Below are 26,616 nucleotides of genomic sequence, written 5' to 3'. Positions count from 1 at the left end.
TCAGCTGTGAAAATTTTTACTCTCTAGGTTGCAATTTATCATTGTAGGACATATTTCAGCAAAGCAGATTGTTAAAAGCTTCTAGATTGTGATTTATAGTTGTAGCACTTATTTCTACTGTAGGTTTGAATAAAACTTCAATATCCTTTTTCAATAGCATGCCTCTATGTTTTCCCTGCATTTTTGTTTATGGCTGCCAGGCTGTGTGTCAGTGTTTGAGGGTTGGATTTATCAATTGAACAGTATTTAATACCCGTTTATGAGTTTCCAGTGCTGCATTTCTGATTTTAGCGTTGCAAATGACATGATGATCTAGGGTCATGCAGATGCTGTACTCCACCCTTGAACTGCTTCATATATATATCACAAAAGACGTAATAATTGATCAGTCACCAGTTTAAATGCCACGGTTCTGCATTTACCAACAGCCAAATAATTGTAATGATGTGCAAAACATCTGCCGGAGTTTCTATGTCATTCAAAACAATTCCCATAAATATTAGCTTATTGGTCATTTAGACGCTTCCAGCCAGGAAAAAAACTGCTTTTCTGAGATTACATTCTGTGGAAGCAGTTCAAGGGTGGAGTACAGTTTCTTTAGCATTCATTCAATCCTTTATCTCATGTATCCGTGTAATTTTTGTTGTTCTATGGGACATTTCAATTTTGGACTTTTGGATTTTTGAATTTTTGAATTTCACTTCAGGATGGTTGTGGCATATGGACAAATGAGAAACACAACTTATTTCTTAATCTTCTAGAGGCATCATTTGTTAAGAAGATGCACAAGTCAATGACCTTACACAGTTACACTCCTAGTACCAGGAGCAGAATAAGGTTAATAGAGTCCGTAAGGACAGCCCAGGTGGTATGAGTGCTCTACCTACAGTTGAGAGGTTGGAGGTTCGATCTCAAACCTTGGTTTGAGCCCGTGTAACCTAGGTTGGTTTACCTCCTTGTGATCTTTTGCCGGCTAGGGTCACAGGGCGAGGAGAAAGCCTCCTTAAAAGAAATAAGGTTAAGAAGTTTGTCTCATAAGTTAAAACAATATACATATATATATATATATATATATATATATATATATATATATATATATATATATATATATATATATATATATATATATTCAAGTGATAACCACCCGCTCAGGAGAGAACCGAGAATGCATGTTATCCGCCCACGTTTTCAGATGTAGTTGCACCTAACAAGGTAAATTACTTGCACTTGTAAGTGAAACTAGTAAAATGTGTTACATGTGTAAGTAAATTGTACTCCGTACACTGTACTTGCACCTGTAAGTGATAGGTGCACAAGTGCAAGTAAAATATAAAATGTATTACATGTGCAAGTAAAATGTACGCTGAGTTTAATACTAAGTGCACCTAATGTTATAATTAGTTGCACCTAATGTTATAAGTGGGTGCACTTAGGTGCATGAATGTTAACAAGGTAAATTATTTGCACTTGTAAGTGAAAATAAGTGCACTTATAATACAATTACTTACACTAAATTTCGAGTTATTTACGAAAATGTCATGTAGACGGTTGCGAAGCGGTCTCATTTCCTTTTTGGGAGATGATTCGCACCTAAACGCCCCTATATATATATATATATATATATATATATTGATAAAAATAAATTGTAAATGTTGACAATATATCATAACTCTCTAGCAGTAGGGATGGCAACGGGGCGGGGGCGGGGAGTATACTCCCCGTCCCTGAAACCCCGACCCCGTCCCCGTCCCAGACGGGGAATGGAAAATAGTCCCCATCCCTGTCCCCGCGGAGAATTAGGCGGGGACGGCCGTCCCCGGTCAATTCTTACTCAACATATTAAATTAGTGTAATTTTAATTTTAAAAACTATGATTTTAATTTAAATAAATTAATATATATATATATATATATATATATATTTTTTTTTTTTTCTAATTATAATAATTATTCGGGGACGGGCCGGGAATTGAAAAATTCCTCGCCCCGTCCCCGATCCCCAAAAATTTTCTCCATCCCCGTCTCCGTTTCAAACGGGGACGGGGCACATTGCCATCCCTATCTAGCAGCATAATGTGATCGGTGTATTTTTTTTTGGTAAAATGTGGTCGGTGTATAATTCTTCCTTGTGTTAAGTTTTCTTATTTGACAAGATGAATTGTTTCAATTTGGATTTTAGACTCTCTACATGGAGTATGGAGTTATGGACTATTGGATTGGACCAAGTCATTACTTTAGAAATTGTTAATATATATACTTATAACAATAAATTGTAAATGTTGACATTTTTACTAAACCCTGAGAAAACAATTTCAAAAAAGAAAAAGGGGAAACCCACAGAAAATAACAGTTGAGTCGCCACAGGCCCACAGCACAGAAGCTGGAGCAGTTATGAGGATTTCGAGAGCGGAGAATGGGCACAACGCCATCGGGTCTCCCAAATACTCCAGCGGCGCCAAGAAGAAGTGGTCGAATTGGCTGCCGATATTCGTAGCCTTTGTGTTCATAGCAGAGATAGCCTTTCTGGGTCGACTTGACGTGACCAAGAATGTCGACCTGGTCAACTCGTGGGCTCACTCGTTCTACCAGTTCACCGCCATGCCCTGGTCATCCACCTCCGCGCACGGCGGCGATGACCGTGGTTATTCCGGTGCCCGTTATCGCCGCTTCGGATATGAGAGCTGCGAAGATTGGTTGGAGAGGGTGGACGCCGTGACTTATACGAGGAACTTCGAGAAAGACCCAATTCTCCTCCGCGCTGAACGCCAGGTTCGATTCCTCCTATGCATCAACTTACACGTTCCTCACTTCCTGTGCTATTATTGCAATTAATTTTTTCTTTCTTTTTCTAACTCTTCGCTTTTTTGTGAATTTAAATTTAAATATATGTTCTCTAAGAAAAAAAACCATTTCCACTGCTTTTTTCACTATATCTTTTACTAAATTAATTTTCTTTTTCTAAAAAAATGTCCTTTTGAAAGCGATAGGAATCTGTATGAGCCCGAAACATGAAGCAATGAGCTTAAAAATCTTTCTTTTTTTTGGAACAATACCTTGCCACTCTTAGATGATGACTGTTTTTATTTCTTGATCTATATATATGAAGTTTCCTTTGCTTACCCACTAGGAATTAGCATATTGTGCTGTGGGATGCATAATTGAGAGCAAGCCCAATAAACAGCCTGATGCAGTATTTGGATTGGTGACTAAAGAGCCTGATACAACTAGGGTTCTGCGATCAATGGAGTCAGCAAAGTACTATTCTGATAATAACATTGCCAGTGCAAAAAGGTTGGTAAGAATACTGTGGAAAGCTACTAACCATAAGCCAACATAATAGTGTCTTCAAGTTTACAAGTTTGTTTCCATTTAAAAATACCCTTATGTTTGTAATGCATTTTGTCAAAAGTCAGAAATTTGATGCTCCGCTTAGATAAACATGGGAGTGTTTGGTAAATAGCTGTTAGTTGATTGGGTTACTGGGTTTGACTAGTAGTTAGCATTAATTGGTTGTTGTAGACAGATGTTTGGTAAATTAGCTGATAGTTGATTACATACAAAATGACTTTCTCAAAAAGCTAATAAAAAAAACTGTTTTGAGCAGCTTTTTGAGTTTTTAGTGCTTTGGAGCAATAAGCTATTACAAAACGCTAATTAATCTAGCACTCATATTGGTTGTTTAACCAAGTCAAACAAGCCAAAATTGGCTGATAGGCTAACTATTTTACCAAACAGGGCCAAAGTTTAGAGCCATTTCTTGGTGGATATGTTATTTGTCTTTTACTATCTTTTTTGGGTGACGAGAGAAACCCGTAGCCAATACCTGAAGGTGTGCATTGAGTAAACCCCGCCTTGTGATCTTAGTTGGCAAAGGACCACAAGGAGGTAAACCAGTCTAGGTTGCCCATAGCTGATAGGATTGCCTTTTACTATCTTGCGTTGCTGGAAAGTAACTTTACTAACTTTTAGCATTTTATAGGAGGGGATTTGAAGTTGTTATGACAACGAGCCTCTCTTCAGATGTTCCTGTTGGGTATTTCTCTTGGGCTGAGTATGACCTAATGGCGCCATTGCAACCGAAAACAGAGAAGGCTTTGGCAGCTGCTTTCATTTCCAATTGTGGTGCACGCAATTTCAGGTTGCCAGCTCTTGAAGCACTTGAAAGCGCAAACGTCAGTATTCATTCTTATGGCAGGTGCCATCATAACAAGGATGGAAATGGTGAGTAATATGATTGAGCTCAACTAGGCCTTAATCTCAAACTACTTAGGGTTGGCTACTTGGATTCTATTTCTTCATAGGAAGAGGTTACTATGTTCACTAAAATTTGGAACTTCTGAAAGAACATTAAATTGCCCTTGTAACTTGTAAGTACGAAGAAGTTGCTACTCACAAGTAGCTAAATGTTCTTTACAACATTTACCTGGGATTTGGTCTTATCTCCTTTGCAAATTCCATTGATATGGTATTTTATGTGCAATCTTGTATTCCAATATATTGCAGTGAACAAAGTGGAAGCACTGAAGCGGTACAAATTTAGCTTGGCTTTTGAAAATTCCAATGAGGAGGATTATGTGACAGAAAAATTCTTCCAGTCTCTTGTTGCTGGTATTAATCCTGATTATATTAACTATTTTCGTTCTATCTACATGAATTCTATTGACTGTTTGAAGAATGTGAGTTTTTTGTTATTGGCATAGTAGTTGGACATTGATTTTTTTTACCCAGTCTCTTGTCGCTGGTATTAATCCTGATTATATGTATTCAGTTTTCAATTCTAAAAGTGCCATGATTATAGTTCTTCATTCTTTGGCACTTACAGTGTATATATATGTTAGTGTATGTATATCAGTATATGTAGGGATTAGTTTTTTATGGAGTATATGTTTTTTCAAAAATCAGGCTGGTAAACTGTTCTGATTAAGAGAAGTCAAAAAATTCTTCAGGTACTATTCCTGTGGTAGTCGGTGCTCCGAACATCCAAGATTTTGCTCCTTCTCCAGGTTCAGTGTTACATATTAAAGAGCTATCAGATGCAGAAAAAGTTGCAAAGACCATGAAGTATCTTGATGAAAATCCCAGTGCATATAATCAGTCACTTAGGTGAGGAACTGTTAATGAAATTACACCTTTCCACTAAGAACTCACATACAAATGCACTCTCTAGGGAGGAGGCAAATTTTTTATTTTTTATTTTTTATTTTTTATTTTTATATTCTTGGTTAAGGTAATAGGTTGGGTGATCATTCTTAGGTGGAAGTTTGAGGGTCCATCTGTTTCTTTCAAGGCTCTCATTGATATGGCAGCAGTTCATTCATCATGTCGATTGTGCATTCATTTGGCAACAAGAATTCGAGAGAGAGAAGAGAAGAGCCCAACTTTTAGTAAGCGTCCTTGCAAATGTACCAGAGGTTCAGAAACTGTTTATCATGTATATGTACGTGAAAGAGGGAGGTTTGAGATGGAGTCCATTTTCTTGAGGTATGTTTATTTTTAAAATTTACTGTGCCTTAGACCTGCTCAATGCTGCATTATTTTCATTTTGAGTACTCTTCTAGGTTTCTTTTAACTCTGCATTTCATTTTAAAGTTCTCGTACTTTACATGAAGGGGCTTTCTCATTATGCTACAAATCTTGCAAGCTGTCCTTATTTTCCTCTAATTTTAAACTCGGGAAGGGGGTGGCTAGGGAGAAATTCTTGTGGACTGAAACCCTTAGAGATAATCTTTTCTGATGTTTTAAACTCACGATAGTAGCCAAGACCTTGTGGTTAAGTGATATCCGGTTGCACTCCCATATGTAAAGGGGTGTGTTCGAGCCTCAGTGGAGGCGATATTAACTCGTTGTGCTTCAGTTGGTTGAGAAAGTAATTATGAACAGATGCTGCATTGTAACAAAGTCACAATAGTACTGATTCATATAAACTTGTCACTGTCCACATAGACATCTCAAACGTGGATCTCCATGCAAGTATGTTATATGCAAACAGAGTGGTTAGCTCTTTTGGGATCTTCTCGAGTTCCCTTCAATTCTGTTAACTTACTCGATCTTTTGACAGGTCTAGTAACTTGACAATGGAGGCCTTTGAATCCGCGGTTTCATTGAAGTTCAAGTCTCAAAAACATGTCCCGATTTGGAAAGAAGAAAGACCCAAATTGATAAGGGGAGGGGATGAGCTCACAATTTACAGAATATATCCTCTTGGAATGACTCAAAGACAGGCATTGTATAGTTTCAAATTTGAAGGGGATAATCAGTTTAGGGAATATATAGAAAGCAACTTGTGTGCTAAGTTTGAAGTCATTTTTGTATAGATTAGCTTCAAAATCTTCTGCCTCATCCTCATGGCTGATCTCATCTACAAGGGAGAAAAAGCCGATATTTTCCCCAAATCTTTCATATGCCATTGTAAAAAGCACGGGCTTTATTTTACTTTAGCTCCTTCAACTATAACAATATTTTTACATTTTGTTCTTAACTTTGTTTAATCTTGATGTTTAAAAAGTGTTCTATTTTTAGTTTTGAAATGTTCGTAATTCGTAAAAGTTTATTTTATTACATTTGAGGGCATTTTGGAGTAAAAGTAAAATAAAATAAAAATCAACACGGAAAATAAAAATATTACTATATTCGAGAGATAGAATAAATTCTAAGCCATATGAGTTTGCATCTTTCCAATTCCATGAATTCATGACAATGATGTTCACTTCACTATCTTATAGTCTTATACTTGTAGAGTTATGATATATTGTTAGCATAATGTACTCGTTATATATTATCCAATAGTTATATCAAAATGATACTATAATTGTGTTGTAATGAAATTATAGTGTATATAAAATGAAACTGAATAACAGTTTCACATATTTGAGTGTATAATATCGAATGAAACTGTAGTTATATAAAATGAAACTGAATATATTATACACACAAAGTTACTTTGCACAAAGTTACTTTCGATGTTTGGACTACCATGCTTTGTGAAACGCGGTCCACAGTAAAATTTGCGTTAGGGGCTTAGTGGTTGCAATTAGAGATGGTAATGAGGCATGCTTAGAATGCAATAGTTATACCATGGACATGCGTCTATCTTGTAAGGTAGACCAATTACAATTTACCTACTGAATGTTCACAATACGGTGGACCAATTACAATTTACATACTGAATGTTCACAATACGGTGTATCTCATCAGAGGAACCTTTCTGATCTGCCATTCTGTTCAACTAATGGATGCACTTCAATTCCAAGATGACAATATAGAACACACACATGTATATATGTACATATAAGAACCTGCAAGAATGCAGATTGCTTAATTAGCTTGACTATCACTCTATCAGCCATGCAGTGTATTACGTACGTTATTCTATTCAAATCTAAAGGATAATATAATTGACCGGACCACGGAGAGTAGATTGAGATTGAAATATTTTATGCTGGACCAAACAAACATGTACTAATTATTTATTTATTTATTTATTTTTTTGGGTAGACCATTATTATTGAATCAGAGTTGACATTGTAAAAACCAACATGGTTGACGTGGTGGTTCAGCACCTCGTCTACTTAGTGTGCTGACCGTTGGGGCGGAGGATTAGTCCTTTGGCTGTCAGGTGGAGGGACACCTTTGGGAAAAATCCAAAAAGAGTTGAGATTGTAAAAATTTGTAGTAGTAAAGTAAAAGTAATTAGTTTTGGAATGTACATGATATGATTTGTGGGATTTACCTTCTTAATTAATTTGGGTCAAGTATCATAATTAGATTTTGAGTTGTAAATTATAAAATGATCCACTTGTAAGAGATTCGAAATCCTTCTTGCTCAAGGCAATAATAGTCTACAACAAATATTTTTTAGTTCCCTTAATTGTTTTCTTGATTCTTAACCAGTTGTGTTGAAACGTGGTTGATAGCACAAATCGAAAAGCCAACAAAGACAATTGCAAATATCCCTAAAATGACCGAGTGGATATAAAAAATAGAATTTACCTAGTACACATATTAGATTCCCTCATCATCATCCAAGGGTTATAATTCATAAAATTAGTTCATACAAAAATTAATGTTCAAAAACACAAATGTTAAATTGAAATTACAACTAAACATATTAAAGAGAAAATGTCAAAAGGGTTTTAATTTGGAAGGGTAAAAGATGTCATTTATTTAAAATATAATAAAGATAAAGATGGAAAAAAAAAGTTAGGAAGCTATTAGCTTATTTTTGAAACGCTATCTAAAGTTACTTTTCAAATTAAAATAAACTCTTATTTTAAATTACTAGCTTATTTTAAGTTATAAGCTCCTAAATAAGCTCAGTAAAACAGAGAGCGGCTATTTTGGAGCTAATTTTGATTTATTCTCCTTCTTCCCTTTTAAGATTGAACACATCACGTGTAAATGTAGATAAGACATTACATTTTTAGTTGGTTGGTTATCATATAAAAATTTCTTATTTGTTGTTATTTTATCTCTTCTTTTTCATACGAAAAGTACGTTAGAGTCTTAGAGAGAGTTTATCCTTAAGAAACTTAAGTTTTGTTTAACAAACTTACTTGAAAAGTTAATTGAAACCTGAAAGTTAGTAGTACGTTGAAGTTAAATTTTAAAACATTGATAAGCTAGATTAAAAAGATAATGAAAAGCTCATGCCTTATTTTGAATACTACTGACTCTATTACAATGCAATATTTGTTCATATATACTTTCTCAACTTATTATAGTACAAAGAGTGAATACCTTACATGCAAACTAAAATAGCCCCAATTAGGACATCTCTTTCTTCAACCTCACATCAGTTGAAATACTTGCAAAAAATCACATGTATGTGGGTTAGCCCTAGAATAAGTTTCACCCTAGGGCTTAGGTTGACCCTTTGCAAGTTCAAAGGGTCACTCACTCTTGCTGTTTCAAACGCCTTCATCATTGAATTCGGTTTCAAATCGTACACAACATACATTATCCTCATTTAACATAAATTAAAAATTGCAAATCTTATCATCACCTTTATGCAAAAGAAAAACAAAGAAGAAGTGGGATTCTGATAAAGAGTTCAATGCAGTACAGACTACAGAGTACAGGTCAAGTTGCAGGAGGAGTTACGGAATTTTGGGGGGTCCTATAAATGTTTTTTTTTTTTTTTTTTTTTTGCTTAAGAAACATAAAATTTCCACCCAAGGCATTGACTGCTAATGCGCACCTGCTGTATGGCACTTCGGTATTTTGATGACGAGGAAAATCTATAGACTATAGTCGCTATATATCTTAAAGAGATTATCGCACTAGAAAGATTATGTGTCATAGACACAATTAATAGACTTTTAGCAATAATTAAACTTGTGATTTTTAGGTATGAGAATCATGTTTCACTTACTTGATTAGTTCTTTCAGAGTATGTTATTCTTTCTCTTCTTGTATATAGGTGTGTGTAAGAGTGGGGTACTAATCATCTTCTAAAATAAAAATGCACTTCAATTGGTAGATAAAAAATTATTTTTTGATCCTCATTTAATAATAATAATAATAATAATATTATTATTATTATTATTATTATTATTATTAAGGTTGTAGATATGTTGTATTGTATTTGGATATTGGATGTGTTATATTTTGTATAAAAACTATTTAAATAATATATTTGACAGTTTGATTGTTATTGATAATTAATGAAGATTTGACTATTCTAAGATTAAAATTTTGATATTTAAATTTTTTACGTAAATATTATAAATTATACTAGTTTGACTATTATTTAAACAACAAAAAAAAAAACTAATTTATTTAAAGTTTGATCGGGATAGGGATTCCCTGTCTGTGAAAATTACCCGCGGAGATGGGAATGGGGAAAAATTTTCCATCCCAAGCAGGGATGGCCGGATGGGGATCATGGTGAGATTTCGGGGACAAAGATGGAGTAGGGTATACTCCTCGTACTGTTCACTCTGTTGACATCCCTACGAGCAATAAGTTGAGCCTCACTAGATCAGGTGCCACATATTCTACCACATTTATTTCTATTTTATTTATACAAAAATTTCACTTACAACATAATAAAGTGATGGATTTAATTACCCGGGGTATCCCGAATCATTAAACCCAATAAAAAGACAGTTAATAAAGGGAAAATGATAATGAGGTGATTGCAGAGAATCAATAACATTAACAAAAAGATATTTAACATGGAAACCAAAACGGTGAAAATCACGAGCCTTTTTGGGCTAAGCCAAGCCGAAATTCACTATGTTTGGGTGGAGTACATGTACAAGGGCAGCCATGGCCATGGAATAGAAGAATGAAAAGGTAGGGAAGGGAAGGATTATTTAGAAGAGAGAATGAGTCTGAGCCCTTTGCTTGTTTTTCCTGAGCCTTTAAATAATGTCTTTCCTTTGCAGTTGCAACTTCCCGTAGCATTTCCTACTTTCTTGCTGGACTTCTTCTTGCTTTGACTAATACCATTACTATTAAAAATAATAATATTAATAATAATAATGGTAAGACATATTATTCCATCATAAAGTTAGCCTAAATTTTGTGTGGAGCACAGACTCGCCGTTAGATAAGCTTTATTTTGGGGCCTTAAAATATTAAATCTGATATCCCCAAAGACTTTGAATTGACTGTATGGAGTTTGTATACAATAAAATAGATTATGAGTTTATAATTAGTTACGTGCCTAATTACATATAATTGTCGACCAGTACATCTGCTGATGAGATAATTAACGTTTCCAACTTTGTGTTTAACATAAAGCACGCTTATGATTGTCTGGTTCGTGCATTTGGACCAGAATAATTCTGACAATTTCCACAATTTTGTTTTCTTGGAGTCTACTTCTGAACTGTGATCAAAAGTACTCCAACCGCCTCACATTCACCATGAGTAAAATGTTTATTACTTTTATGAAAAAATGTACGTAGTAATAGTTTTGAAAAAAAATCAAATATATATTTTTACATTTTGATATAAAATTATTACTTTTTTCATCAAAATTATTATATTTTTCTTTATAATAATTATTATAAATAAAAATATAATACATTTGATGAAAAAAGCAATACTTTTACATCAAAATGTAAAAGTATTATATTTTCTTCAAAAATATTATATTTTCACATATAAATAATGAACACTTTATTTCTAATTAGTATTACATTTACTAGTATAAGTATTACATTTACATATCGACTCACCCCATCTCACGGATAAGATTCGTGAGGCAATATCACACAAGTGTGACCTAATATCTATATAATTTATTAATTTATTTATGAATGTAAAAGGTATATATTTAATTTGTCTCATTATTTGAGATAAAAGTATCCAAACAATTCCCTCCAATAAGGCTCGAATCCACTCCCATCATCCGTATGGGAGTATTAATCGGGACACCAGGTGCCATTTGACCATGGTTATTATAGTTTACTATCTTTTATTGTAGTTGGCTTTGTTACGTAAAGATTGTGTTGAGATGGAAGATGCACAATGGGGGAAAAGCAAATTTGACCAAAAAAAAAAAAAAAAAGAAAGAAGAAGACTTGAAATGGGATGGAAAAAATTAGAAAAAAGGGGTTATAATTACGTTTTGATTTTCCATCTACATATGTGGACAGAAATCACGAAGTCATCAAGAGTCAAATATAATAATTTTGAAATTTTCCAGTGGTAGACGGAACCAAAATAAAAATAAAATGTTGCATTACTTTAATTTGTTTTTTAATGATGAGAGAAATTTAATCGCCACTACTTGAAGTAACGTGCGTATTGGATAAACTATAATTATTTATGTGTATTAACTTGTAAATCACACAAAAAAATAAACTACATTAAAAAGACCATTGCGATGTGTTTGATTAATAGGATGCATACTGGCAATTCAATAATTATTAAGGTCATACACTGCCAAACATCAATATTGGTAATCATTCCAATTTCACCATACTATCAAACATGCAAAATACTTTCACCAAAACTCATTATCATTACCAAGTATTTGATCTCGTTCCGATTCTGATTATTCTCTGCGAACCAAACACACTCTAAAATATGATATGGAAGGCATGCATTAAGTCTTTTTAGTCGTTTCCTTAAAAATTAGGGTTCATGCACCATCCAACAAAAAACAAAATCTTTGAGGAGTAAACGTGCTAGCCTAACTTTCACCTTAGAAAACCAAACAACATATCTTTTATATATGTTTCTTGCAGACTATGAATTCTTCTGGATCCAAACAAACAAGTCATGGTTGAGGATAAACGACTCAACAGTTTTATATGATTTTATTTAAAGAATAAGTTATCTATGACACCGTCTCAACGTGAGACACAAAATAGATTTTAGCTAAAATATAATACTTTTTATGAACGTAGAGAAAAATGTTATATTTTAACTAAAAAAAAGTACACGTATCACGTGAGACGACCTTACACAATACTTAATCTTACTTAAATTAAAGTTACAATATTGAAGGAAAAAAAAAATTGAATCCCAACTTTGATCTAAATACTCCCCTAGGGTCTTGCAATATCATTAATCTTATTATTTGACATTGCAAAATTTCTCTATGATTTTATTTCAGTTTTTTGACATTTTTGTCTCCTAGATCCATGGAAATTTATGTTGCTTCCAACAACGTAATTTCCACCAATACCTAATTTTAATTGAGAGATTAGCCTAATCTTACCTACTGATTTAAGTACAATTGGAAATTTATTACTACTGGCCAAACCACTGTACTACACTTTAGTGTATAATGATTGTAATGTGTTTACCATAAATACAAGCAACTTTTATACTTTTTTTTTTTTTTTTTTTAATGGTGAAGAGGAAAATCAGCAATCACTATCCAATAGTGTGAATTGAGTAAAAATCATATCGCTCAGGTCAAATAGGAGAATCCAAATTGACTTTAACTTAACCCAAATTAGAATTGAATCCACATAAATTAATACCTCAACATCCGCTATGAAATGCTAATTTTTGCTAATCTTCCCAACATCCGCTATGAAATGAACGACGGAATAGGCACCAGGGGACTTAGATTTACTTCTTTATTATTATTGTTATTATTATTATTAAAACCTAACGGTATTCGATTCGGTTCGATTAACGTTCAATTTACAAGAATCCCGAACCGTTTGATTTTTTGGTATATTACTAATTCGGTTCGGTACAGTACGGTTCGGTTTGATTTGGTTTGATTCGGATAAACCAAATCGAATTGCCCACCCCTAGTCTCATGTACTAGCGCCGCCCAAATGTTATTCCTAAATTCTATCAAAGTTTAGCTTAAACATATATGAGCTCTAAACTTTAGGCGGGGATGGCCATCGCCTACTATCTCCATAATAAAAGCCACCAAATTAAATAGAATCATCATCATTTTGTTAATTTATATTTTCCAGTCGAAAGCTAACATGCATATACATCTTATTGGTGAAGGGTCAATTATTTCAGATAGGATTTAAGTGTGTATGGATTGGAATTGTCAAATTTCTGATCAAGTGGATTGAAGGAGTAGCGAGCAGTTTCAAACTTCTTTGGATGTCCTCCCTTTATGGCTACAAGACACCTAGCTTGTCCATTGCATTATTGGTTGCAAAAATTAAAGATGATTGGACAACTTAAGGAACCTCAACATGATATATATATATATATATATATATAGAGTTAGGATAGTATGAGATCACTTGTTTAGGTAAGATCGTGAGATCAGATCTTGTGCATCCATTTAATAATTTAATGGTGTAGATTGATTTAAGAAGCTAAGTTGAAGTGTGTGCGAATGGTGATAAAATGTGTGCGAACGATGATTAAATGTGTGCAAATGGTGATTAAATGTGTGCCGACAGTGATTAAGTGTGTGCGAACGGAGTGGGTATGTCAAACAATCTAGACCATTAAAGTTTTTTAGATTGATGTACAAGATTTGATCGCAAAATTTTTTAATGGTCTAGATTGATAAAGATTCCAAGTTGAAGTGTGTGCGAACAGTGATTAAATGTGTGCGAACAGAGTGTGTGTCAATCAATCTAAACCATTAAAAAATATTACATGAATGCACAAGATCTGATCTCATGATCTTACCTAAACAAGTGATCTCATTGGAACCCTACCCTATATATATATATATATATATATATATATATATATATATATATATATATAATTTTGTTATTGTGCAAGTTGCATTGCTTGAGATATCCCAGGAGAAACAATGACAGGACAAACCCAAACTCGATCAAATCCTCTTGTCCACACACACACACAAACATATGTTGCATGGACAGTCCATACAATGTCACAATTTAGAGTTAATAATCACCTACATCTTTTCTGAGAATTGTGTTTAATCTTATAAAGTATTTTATCCTGGTAATTAAATGTAATTGAATTTATTAATGTGTGACGGTACAATTAGGTGTGACTCGATTATGTTGGCATCCGCCTACCAGGGGTTAACCAGTTTGGTTTGAAGACATAGTTCATGTCAAGATCAAGTATTTACTACTATGTTAAAAGTTATTTCAAGCCTCCGCTCAATAATCATCTCCTAGCTTCAATTGCATAGAATGATATGCTTTAATACCAATTGTCATATTAAGTACTTATTGCTACATACAATACTAGCTAAAAGTTATAGTTAGTATGTAGTAGATGGACTTTATTTCCTTATACTTGTATAGCAGTCAACGTCACATTTCAATGGTAGGATGTTGCACTCGGCGCCCTCCAAGCCCCCGCCCAATAGTTCAGTAGAGACTTATTAGTCCACCACACTTTCTAAAGACATTATTAGGCGGCCTAGAAATTAAATCATACTCGAAAATAAGTTGGACCGGGGTACTGGAATTTTTGCTTAATTGACTTAAATGGCTTATGTTGTGTAAAAACGGGGAATATTCACATGTCAATAGTTGTTTAGCAGTCAGCACCACGTTTCAATGCATGATATAATGTTGGACTCGACCTTCTTAGCACCGCCTAGCAATTCATCAATAGAGACTCGGTCCACCATATATACTTGTCTAGACACATTATTTATCCTAGAAAATCATACTCAAAAATCGATTGGGTTACTAAAAATTTGACTAGATTTTTTTTATTTGCCTAATATAATAAATAGCTTATGTTGTCTAAAAAGGGGGAAGGATTCATATGCCAATAGTTGTTTAATTACAACAAACTATTGACTACACTATGGCATAGCTAGGCACCATGGTAACTTGTACATTATTATTACATGAAGAATGTCATGTTGACATGGTGACCACAACACAATAGAATAGGTGAGTGAAACTCTTCAAAGTTATCATTATTGTCATCAAGAATGGAATACTTCAATTATGTGGACTTTTTATTTCTAGCATCAAATGGCAATGACACATATGATGGGAGGCATTATTTTCAATCTTTTCACTAGAAAGTTGGGGACAACCAATATATGCAGGGTGAGGCCGGCAATTTTGTTTTACGTTTAATTTACATGCATATATATATACATACGATATTGGCATGAGAGTTGACTATTGTTGGGGTGGTTCTTATAATCAATATAATGTCCACTTAGGATATAGAATGCATATGGACATCATGTTGTGAAAATTAAAGCTGAAGCCATTAGTTTCAACTCAACACTTGTAAGTCAATCCTACCTAGCTACCTAGCTATATAGATATAGCTAGGACCTTATCGGCTTATCCCTAATGCCCATTACTTCTCCCACTATATATATTCCCATGGAAAATGATAATATGTGGCCTTTGAGTATGGAAAATTAAAATCTAGTCTTTAAAAAATTTCTCATTTTACACCAAATGTAGCTTGCTCAACCACTATATGACTATATCAAATTGTCATAACTCTAGAGTAATAATATGAATTATCAATATGCATATAGTCGAGTTGGTATTGAATTAGAGTACATATTTAAGTTTAAAAAAAAATTGATTTAACTCTCATTTATACATTACTATATGCAAGAATATGAATATTATTTTTGGTGTTTTATGGGCTACATGTTTGGACTGGTTAATATTTATTTTTAGTATACTAAAGTTACGTTCATTTTTCAGGTAGTATATTAAAATGAACATACATTCAATAACTTATTATATACTAAAGATAAAATTTTAGCATATTGAAAGTGAACATTCAATTTACTAAAAATTAACATGCATGTTAACGATTCACCTTGTAATAATGTGGATCATGGTTCATGCTATAATGATTGCAAATAGCTAGTGCATATGAATAATTCATTGGACTAAGAATATTCAGTTATTTTCTTTTGATTGCAAATAGCTAGTGCATCTTTATTTGCGATATGATATGGGTCGGGTCATGATAGAAATGCAATACTTATGCTGTAAATATAATATTAATCAAGAATATAATAAATTGTTTTTTACTTATAAGAAAAAATGTAATACTTTTGAAGGAAAAAGTATATTTTATCAAAATGTAATATTTAGAGTTGAATAGTTACTTATGAGAAAAAAAATATAATACTAATCATTGATGAAAATTATGATACTTTTGATGAAAAATATAATACTTTTAAATCAAAATATAATATTAAGAGTTAAAGAGTTACTTATGATGAAGTTGTAATAGTTATGTAAAAAAATATATATAATATTTATCAAAAACCCGACACGTCTCACAGATGATGATCTGTAAAACAGTTTAATAGGAGAATTTGTCCTAAATAAATCGTGAGAAAAAAATAACATTATTTTTTAAAAAAATCACTAAAATTCTTCCACTGGTATATATATTTTTAATATACTGCATGTTTATTTTTAGTATACTACCTAAGAATGAATATTAAATGCAAGCTTTTAATATGTTCCAATATTTATCATCGTATCACCGATCAATATGTTCGAAGTAGTGGCATGCAGGCCGACCAAACCTTAAAATCTTTCTTCCTCCTCCCCTGGACCACTTGCATATCCATGTGCATCCTTTCCCACCAAAAATAATAAAATTATTTTAAAATTTTTAAGATAATGATCAGCACTACATTGATTTATATTTAGTATGATTTTAATATAATAATACTAGTAATACAATATATGAAGTAATATGATGATATTAATCTTTACAGAACTCATTATAAACATATACATTTTTAAAATTATAATTAATACAAATCAGCACAATATTAACTTACACTTTAAAATTTTCATTAATATTTCTTTGTTTTCAAGTAAAACAAGTGTAACTATACTTTATAAAAGTAGTTATTCAGACACAATAAGTTAAGCAATCAAACCTTTCTTCCTCTACATACTACCAAGACAATTCCTCCTCTCCTATCTCTTTCAAGCATGGTCAAATTAATTGGTCAATGCATGCTATTTTATATTAAAAAAGAAATGTCACATTATTAATCTTTTTTTAGACTTAAAATAAATGTCACATTATATATTACTAGTAACATGTAATCAAATAGACCAACCTCATTCCAATAAATGAGTCGAATAGGGACAACTCCAATCAAGTTAACTAGATGATTGATTTAGTAACTATAAGGTTATAAGTTTGATTCTCAATGAGAGCGATCTATTAGCTAGCCTTTTTGGTTTGAGTCGATCAGTTTTAGGCAACCTAAATTGGTTTAGGTTTGTTACCTCATCTGGCCATTTGCTAGTTAGGGTCACAAAACGAGATTTATCGATCTCTAACAATAATATAATTTTTCTTTTTTAGTGTACCTAGAGTTTCCACCGTCCCACACAATGACTAATTCCTCATTGAATTGTAGACACCTCTAATAGGTGAGACAACTGACCTGGAGATTTAAGATTACTATACCGAAAGCCAATAATAAAAAATGTTGTGGTCACTTTCGTTTGCACATACAATATATAATATTTGACCAACATATTTTGATTCTATAAGAATCAAAGTCTTATAAGTATTGTAATAATATAATACAATACGATATCAATTTTAATTCGAGTTAAGGAAGTTGGAATCGGGACCGAAACGTTGACTAGGTTTCGATAGGAACAACCTCGTTAAGCTGATGTCATGTTTCATGTTGTCATTGGCAAGCAAAGCAACGATAACCTAATCCCTTACAAGTGCCCTTTGCACCAATCCACCACGTGGTTTTCATTTGATGCCTCCTAAGCCTCTGGAGTCTGGACCTCTCCCCTCTATATTCTTCCCCATTTTCCATTTCTATATAAACCCCCTCTACTCCCCTTTCCTCCCCACTTGTCTTCATTGATTCAAATATCAACTCGATTATTGATTCATAATTCAGTCTTTTAGTCTCGTTCACTCTCTAAATACTTAATCAGTGATAATATCAACTGATTCAGATATAAACTTTGTTATTCTCTTTCACTCAACTTCATTTTTCTCTTCCACTCTTCGAAAACACTTGAATTGGTTGTTGATTCTCGTAATTGAAATGTCAAACTTTTTACTCTTTAAACTTCTTGTTGATTTAATTGAAGTATTGAGTTAATAATTGACTCATATATCAATTTGATAATCAAAATGGCATATGCAACACCTTCCAATTTCAATCCATGGGCTACTCAAAGGTTTTCTTCTTCTTTTTGTTCTTCACCGGTTGATTTGGGCCTTCCCTTCAAGTCAATCTCCATGAAAAAGCCCACTAGGAGGGTCAAGATTCACTGCGAAGCGGCTTCTTCCGTGCTTACTTTACCGGAACAGCCCTTGCCGGACGGGGAATCTCCGCCGCCGTCGCAGCCCAAATGGAATCTCCTCCAGCGAGCGGCGGCGGCGGCGCTGGACGCGGCGGAGGGCGCGTTGGTCTCACGCGAGCTTCAACGACCGCTCCCGAAAACTTGGGACCCTGGCGTCCAAATCGCCGGGAATTTCGCGCCAGTTCCGGAACAGCCGGTACGGCACAACCTCCCCGTTGACGGCGCCGTCCCCGACTGCATTAACGGCGTTTACGTCCGGAATGGCGCCAACCCGCTCTTCCGGCCCAAGGCGGGCCACCACTTGTTCGACGGCGACGGCATGGTCCACGCCGTCACAATTAACGGCGGGTCCGTTAGTTACAGCTGCCGGTTCACGGAGACCGAGCGGCTGGTTCAAGAAAGAGGATTGGGCCGGCCGGTTTTCCCCAAAGCCATCGGCGAACTCCATGGCCACTCCGGTTTAGCAAGACTACTTCTCTTCTACGCCCGCGGCCTCTTTGGGCTCGTCGATCATAGCCGCGGAACCGGTCTGGCTAACGCCGGTCTGGTCTATTTTAACGGCAGACTGCTCGCAATGTCCGAAGATGATCTCCCTTATCACATCCGATTTAACCCTTCCGGCGACCTCGAAACCGTCGGGAGATACGATTTCAACGATCAGCTCAAAGGCACGATGATAGCTCACCCCAAAGTCGACCCGGAATCCGGGGACTTCTTCGCGTTGAGCTACGACGTCGTTCAGAAGCCTTACTTGAAATACTTCAACGTTAAAAGCTCAGGGGAGAAATCCCCGGACGTGGAAATCCCACTTGACGTTCCGACGATGATTCACGACTTCGCGATCACGGAAAATTACGTCATCATCCCGGACCAGCAAGTGGTTTTCAAGCTCCAAGAAATGATCAGAGGCGGGTCCTCCGTGATATACGAGAAGAACAAGAAATCCCGGTTCGGAATCCTAAAAAAAACCGCTAAAAACTCGGAGGATATCATCTGGGTGGAATCGCCGGAAACTTTCTGTTTCCACCTCTGGAACGCGTGGGAAGAGGCGGAAACCGACGAAATCGTGGTGATCGGGTCGTGCATGACACCGCCGGATTCGATTTTCAACGAATGCGAGGAGAATCTGAAGAGCATTCTATCGGAAATCCGGCTAAATCTGAAAACCGGGGAGTCGACGAAGAGGCCAATTATTACAGAGCAGGTGAACTTAGAAGCCGGAATGGTGAACCGGAACCGGCTGGGCCGGAAAACCCGGTATGCATATCTAGCGATTGCGGAGCCATGGCCTAAAGTTTGTGGTTTGGCTAAAGTGGACCTCTCAACCGGAGAAATGAAGAAATTTATGTATGGAGATGGGAAATATGGAGGAGAGCCATTTTTCCTGCCCAGGAATTCGAATTCAGAAAAGGAAGACGATGGACACATTCTGTCATTTGTGCATGATGAGAAGACATGGAAATCTGAGCTGCAAATTGTGAATGCCATTAACTTGAAGTTGTTGGCCACCGTCAAGCTTCCTTCAAGAGTGCCCTATGGCTTTCATGGGACTTTTATCACTTCATATGACCTGCAAAATCAAGTATGACATATCTCCCTAGTATCCTGTTAGTTCTTGGGCGATAGATTATGGACCGAATCTCGACAATGAAAGATATACCAAATGGCAAATTATAACATAGACCAACGTTTACCTTGTATTATAGACTCTGGTCCAAAAATAACGTTTAGGTTCTATATATGTATATGTAATTAACACATTATATATCTCGAGTTTACAGTTTTTGTACTTGTAACTATCATATTATGTGTCAGTAATTATCAAATTATTTGTTTACATGTACAGAAACAATCAATTTTAAGTACAGTATGTGTTAACAAAAGGTACGAAATTTGTGTATTGAGGTTCACAATGTAATATGAACTCTAATCCATGGTATAACAATTGATACGCAATGTGTTGGGTTCCTAATGGGCAACAGTCGCGAGTACTACTTAATTAGTGGTTGAGTCATTGAGTTTTACTCTTTCGGTATCTTGTCGGACCTGGGTATAAAATTATGAGGACAAAGAAATTTCGCCTTTTGTGGACAAGTATGACTCAATCCTCTATATTAATTTCGATCTATCACTTCATACAACTTGCAAAGTCAAGTATAACGTTAAGGTTGAAGTGAATTAGTTTTGTCTCATAACGAAAAAAATATAATGTGGCATTAGTGGAGGTGTTTTCTATTGTGTGATTTAGTTTTGGAGTTTTAAGGAACCACGCATGAATTGAAGCTTATTGTAGTTAGGTGTATTAGGTTGCAGTTTGCAGCTCAGTTGGTTTCTGTAAATTCTGTACATGACCAAACAGTTGCATGTATATCTTTTTAACAAATAATATATGGAATTTCACCTCTTACTATACATTTATTTATTAACTTAACATGTGTCAAAATAAAAACGTGACATGCATTTTTTATTCTTTGAATGAGATTTAACATTAACAAATTAAAATCACGACATAAAGGACAATATGTGGGGCAATCTCCAATCAACTTAGTCCAACATTTGACTTGGTAACTACAAGGTTTCAAGTTCAATTCTTTTTGAAAATTATCTATTGGTCTTTTTGGTTTGAGCTAGTCATTCGGTTAGCTATAGACAACTTAACCTAATTTACCTCATTATGATTTTTTGTTGATCGACTAAGCTCACAAGGAGAGTTTCATGCAAAGTGCACTATCTAAATTTTTATAAAATCTTTATAAAATAAGTAATATTTGATCTAATTAGGTAATTATTCTATCTAGATTTTACTTATTTTTCTAAAAAGGTACTAAAATTTATAAATGGGTGTGATATGAGTCGTTTCTTACAAAGTTTATAAAAAAAAATTTAGAAATATTCTATTGAAGTCATTTAAAATATATTAAAATCTCATTTAAAAAAAAATAATAAGAGTCTAAAAGTTATGATTGAATACAACCCCTATGTTTTATTCAATTTTTATTTCGTTAGAATGATATTACAATATTTAATCATTGTAATCATGATTAAAAACTTTGATATATGTAATCAGGTTGAGTAGTCAACTTAAAGAGATGTAAAGAAAATAAAATGTAGCAATTATATATATAGTCAGCTAAGCAATGAGTTTCATTCTATATATTTTGCTGCTATATATATTTCTTTTATTACACATGGAACATAAGGATAGACATGGAGCATTATTAATTCATATTCCAAGCTGCTTAGGACGAAGAATATCACCATCCTTAGATTGGATTTTTTTGAGATATTATCCAAATGCCACAATATTATTTCCAAATTATCTTGCTTTACGATCGTTGATCATTCTCAAATCAATGATCAACATGAATTCACAATTTATATATATATATATATATATATGACTACAAGTAACCTACCACAATAATTTCCGCCCTTTCAAAAGAAATTCTTAGCTCCACCTTACTATAGTTATTACTCCACAATATAATATATCCTTAGCGTAGTCGTTATACCGTGGACCATGGGCCATGGCTGATACTGCAGCTGTGTTGAAAGGGAACTGTAGTTACGCGGAACAGAGGTCGTTTTATCTGTCTGGAACTGCAGTTGTGTTGAACTGATACTACAGTTGTGTTGAACGGATGAACGGCCTCTGTTCAAGGCAACTGCAATTTTCTTTCAACACAACTGCAATATCAGTTCAACACAACTGCAGTGTCTGATCATGGTCCACAGTATAATTTGCGATATATCCTACTTGACCCACAACTCCCCCCAACCCACCCCCACCCGACTCCAAAAAAATCTTCAACTCATAGCAGTTGGAATTTCTTTCACTCAACCCTTCACGATAGGCCGCCTATTACAAATGTACTGCCACGTAATAAATACAGTATAATAGCCTCGAGAAATTATCAAAAGAATGAAACATAATTCTTATACCTAAATAATTAGGTGTTTAATTTCTATCAACACCTTAACAAACTAAAACCTAATCGAATCTTTTGCATATATATACCTACGGAATGGTTGTTAGTAGTATGTTTTTCGATATTGATTCTCTGATACATGTTGTGTCATTGTCTTCCTCACTGAATTATAAATTGTTGCTGTTTTCTAGTGTACTAAGATGTTAGGCGCTTATGTACGAGAAACAGTTAAGCAAAAACGACTTAGCATACAAGAAACGTTGTCAAAAACTCATGAATTCATATATACATACTGAGAGGGACAACTCAGGAGGCTGGAAAAGGGTGGATAGATCCTCACAACCATTGAATCAGAAAGCAAAGCATTATTATATTTCAGCTTCTGCAGAGGCATGTCGTACACCACGAAGTGGGCATGGTACAGTGGTACACACACAATGCTTGTTAGTAGTCTATGTACATTGATCCTTAGCTTTATCATTATTGTGTTTTCTTTAGATATTCTATTCTACGAGTTTTCAGTCCACTTTGTGTAAGTATATAAAAGGCTCGCCGCAGCATGGAATAACCCTAATCAAGTTGGTCAAATTGTTAGACTTGGTAACTAAAATGTTACAAGTTCATTCGGCTCTAGTTGGAGCGGCTTATTAGCTTTAATTTATTGGTTTGAGTCAGTTAACTATATATGAAGGCAACCTAGCCCGGTTTACTTCCTTGTAGTCCTTTGACGATTAAGATTACAAAGCGGAATTTACAATTTGGGAGTTTCTCGGGCTGCTGTGAAATCACCGTGAACAGCATTTCTCTCACTTCTCTCAGTACTCTAGAGTCTAGATGGTCTAGGTGAACAGCATTTCTCTCACTTCTCTCACTTCTCTCAGTACTCTAGAGTCTAGATGGTCTAGATGGTGTATGAGCATTTGCACCACATAGATATGTACTTAGGATTAATAATAATACTAAAGGAAAACGTTACAAGTTAACTATATATGAGGGAAACCTAACCAGGTTTACTTCTTTGTAGTCTTTTGTCGGCTAAGATTACAAAGCGGGATTTACTCAATGCATATCCCAGGTAGTGTGTGGCGCTGCGGGTTTCCTCATCACTTACAAAATAATAATAATAATAATAATAATAATAATAATAATAATAATAATAATAAAAAGAAGCTCATCATGAAATGTTTGTTGAGATCGTAGTGTGATGCCATGGCCTGCAGTTCCCTTTAGATCTTTTTCATTAGCCAGTGGCATGTTCAATGTACCTGCAGGATGTATATGGGATTTTTTTGCATAAATTAAGGAACTCTCAATGCATTTTATTAAGTTCTTTGTTCTTTAGTATCTGGACCGATTAGTTATTGTCTTAATCTTGTTAAAAAAACTTATGTATATAGTGTACTTGTTGTCTTAAAGAGACAACTAACACATTCTGATCAATACATATGATCAATATTCAAGGCAATTGCTCTCTTATATTTCCATAGTTAACTTTAGCTTTTAGAATTACTTAGATTATCCCCATTTTAATTAGTTCTATCAAAAGGATATATAGACATAGTAAACAATGACCTTGTTTAGCAATTAATTAACTGTTAATTGTTAGTTGTTAACGAATTGTCACGAATTGTGTTAGTTTTTAACTAATTGTATTAGTTGGTTTGACCAAATGATAGTATTAGTTGTTTTTAAACGAGTGTTTAGTAAAATTAGTTGATAACATATAAAATGATTTTTGAGAATATTAATTTGTCTTATAACAATATTAATTAATAATTAATAATTACGTATAAATGAAAAATCTTTTATGGAGTAATAATTATTTTTATAATGCTAAAAATAAAAATTAAATAGAATTTAAAAAAATTATTTTCACTATTTTTCTTAAACAAACACATTACAATTAAAAATAAAATAAAAATAAGTGAGTTAAAATAAAAAGTTTTGAGGAGAGTGGATCGTATAATTTGATAAGAAAAGTGAAGGTATTAAAGAAATTTGATAATTTGTTCTAACAAGTCAAAGCAAAAAGCTATGTAAAATAGCTTAGCTTGTTCAAATTCAATTTTTTGGATCAAAAAGTTTATTTCAATAGCCATTTACCACTAGACACGAAGTGGTTCTCCCAAATAGGAGGTTATGGGTTTGAGCCCCTGTGGACGCAGTATTGACTCTTTGTGTTTCGATAGGTTTAGAAAGTAGTTATGAACATATACTACATTGTAACAGATTAAGTCATGGATTCGAGTCTTTGTGTTTTGATAGGTTTAGAAAGTAGTTATGAACATATACTACATTGTAATAGAGTTAGGTCATGGATTCGAGTCTCAGTTAGGGCAGTATTAACTCTTTGTGTTTCAATAGGTTTAGAAACTAGTTATGAATAATAAAAAATATATATAATAGATAATATAATTAAAACTCATTTACCAAATTTAACTCAATGGGTAACTCAATTGGCAAGTGAACTTTTTTGTGGGAAAGAATTTCGGGAGAACCCAGGTTCGATTTCTGCCTCCTTGAGCGAATGCAAGTGGACCCGAAAACGGACGGAGAAAGACTTGATGGATTTACCAAAAAATAAATCACATACTAATTTTATAATCAAATTATTGACTATATATAGATGTATATATAGCTCTACTGATTTTCCTAACAAGTATACTATCCCTTTATATTTAGGCCGAGGCCGGACAACCAATTATTGTTGTTGATAATTTTTAGAAAAATTAATTCATTTTTAAATAATAAATATGATAATAGGTTTAAAGAAAAACTAAAAGAAAAAAAAGAAAAGAAAAGGAATTATTACAAAATATTCTACCCCCATAATAAGAAAAATATTCAAGAAACAACACGTCCAACCAATTTCAACTCTAATCAATCTTCATCATAAGTTCAATGCGTTTGCAAATTAAATATGTAAAAGAATAAACAACAATACTACAAACCCTTAATATATTCCTCTTAAAAACTTTCCCTCTGAATATGGAACTTAATTTATTTTTAAATTAGTAATGGATCAGTCAATTCATTGACACTCAATGAATGAAAGTCACATCATAAGAAGAAAAGTTTGGAAGAGAAAATAGCATTTTTCAAAAAAAATAATTAAATTCAGAAAATAAAATTTTAACTTGATTATGACATTGCAATTAATTCTCCCTAGTAAAAGAAAATCTCATGAGTTTGACAATAACTAGTCACAAACATTCAATATATCTTTGATAGAAATATGTATCACATCAATTAAAAAAAAATTGTCAACATGCCTAACAGAGTAATTAACAGGCATAGTCACCTAGCTAATTAAGTGTCACAATTGTAATGGAGTGGAGCAAACTTATTGATCGAAAATATTTGATTATGAGACATTGCAAGTAATTTTGACCTCCATCTAATAAAAAAAATTATCATGATCTTGACGATTAATTATTCACAACATACACAAAATATATATATATATATATATATATATATATATATATATATATATAACATCAGTGAATATTATAGCCCTAAACTCCAGTCAGTTGCTGGAAATAAGTTTTAAGCGAAATTTTTCATTGGACTAATGTAGTTGTCTAGTGCCTAATTTAGTCTCAAATTGTAATGGAAGTGAACATCATAAACTTTTTCTGGACTGAAAGCACTTGATGGTTATTATCCCACGAACATAAAGTTAGTAGTAAAGGTAGCCACAGAATGAGGAGGAGAGGGGTTGAAGATTTGGTGGAAAGGACATTCCGTATGCACATACTGAACAAACAGTATGTACTAAGTGTACTGTTTTACTTTAATTTTGGCGCAGAATGAATATAGTCCATACGTTTGCATGAAGTGTCCCTCTAACCGACGACAGGAAAGGGTTACCATCAATCGGAATATCATGAATTAGGATTCACACTGCACTATAAATCTCACATGGTTTAGACTTTTTGTATCTTGTATTATTATGAAATTATGTGCCGAATATGAATTCTGTGTTTTGTGTTATGACTTTTT

At 33.9% G+C, this 26,616-nt stretch overlaps 2 protein-coding genes across 4 annotated transcripts in view; both read left to right on the top strand.

Moving 5' to 3' along the window:
- The window catches only part of LOC116032462 (glycoprotein 3-alpha-L-fucosyltransferase A-like), an 8,691-nt gene extending 2,174 nt beyond the window's left edge, over nt 1-6,517 (top strand). For 2 of the 3 annotated variants that reach the window (XM_031275032.1, XM_031275034.1), the window contains exons 2-8: nt 2,364-2,768; nt 3,127-3,290; nt 3,979-4,220; nt 4,503-4,607; nt 4,946-5,102; nt 5,253-5,480; nt 6,058-6,517. In XM_031275032.1, coding sequence (XP_031130892.1) covers nt 2,391-2,768; nt 3,127-3,290; nt 3,979-4,220; nt 4,503-4,607; nt 4,946-5,102; nt 5,253-5,480; nt 6,058-6,313 — 1,530 coding nt within the window. In that variant the 5' untranslated portion in view covers nt 2,364-2,390 and the 3' untranslated portion in view covers nt 6,314-6,517. Of the gene's footprint in view, nt 1-2,363; nt 2,769-3,126; nt 3,291-3,978; nt 4,221-4,502; nt 4,608-4,945; nt 5,103-5,226; nt 5,481-6,057 lie in introns of those variants that run through there. The other variant, XM_031275035.1, reaches the window with a different exon arrangement.
- An 11,733-nt stretch (nt 6,518-18,250) lies between these two features.
- Nucleotides 18,251-20,521, top strand: LOC116031448 (9-cis-epoxycarotenoid dioxygenase NCED2, chloroplastic-like). Its single transcript, XM_031273660.1, has one exon. The coding sequence runs from the start codon at nt 18,510-18,512 to the stop codon at nt 20,268-20,270; it is 1,761 nt and encodes a 586-aa protein (XP_031129520.1). The 5' UTR covers nt 18,251-18,509; the 3' UTR covers nt 20,271-20,521.
- The last annotated feature ends 6,095 nt before the right edge of the window (nt 20,522-26,616 follow it).

The sequence above is a fragment of the Ipomoea triloba genome, chromosome 10, assembly GCF_003576645.1.
Source record: "Ipomoea triloba cultivar NCNSP0323 chromosome 10, ASM357664v1".
NCBI lineage: Eukaryota > Viridiplantae > Streptophyta > Magnoliopsida > Solanales > Convolvulaceae > Ipomoea > Ipomoea triloba.
The sequence above is the reverse complement of the archived record's forward strand: the minus strand, read 5'-3'. Positions and strand labels throughout refer to the sequence as shown.

Coding starts and splice junctions, on each gene's coding strand:
- LOC116031448 (XM_031273660.1), top strand. CDS start 18,510: ATGGCATATGCAACACCTTCCAATTTCAATCCATGGGCTACTCAAAGG.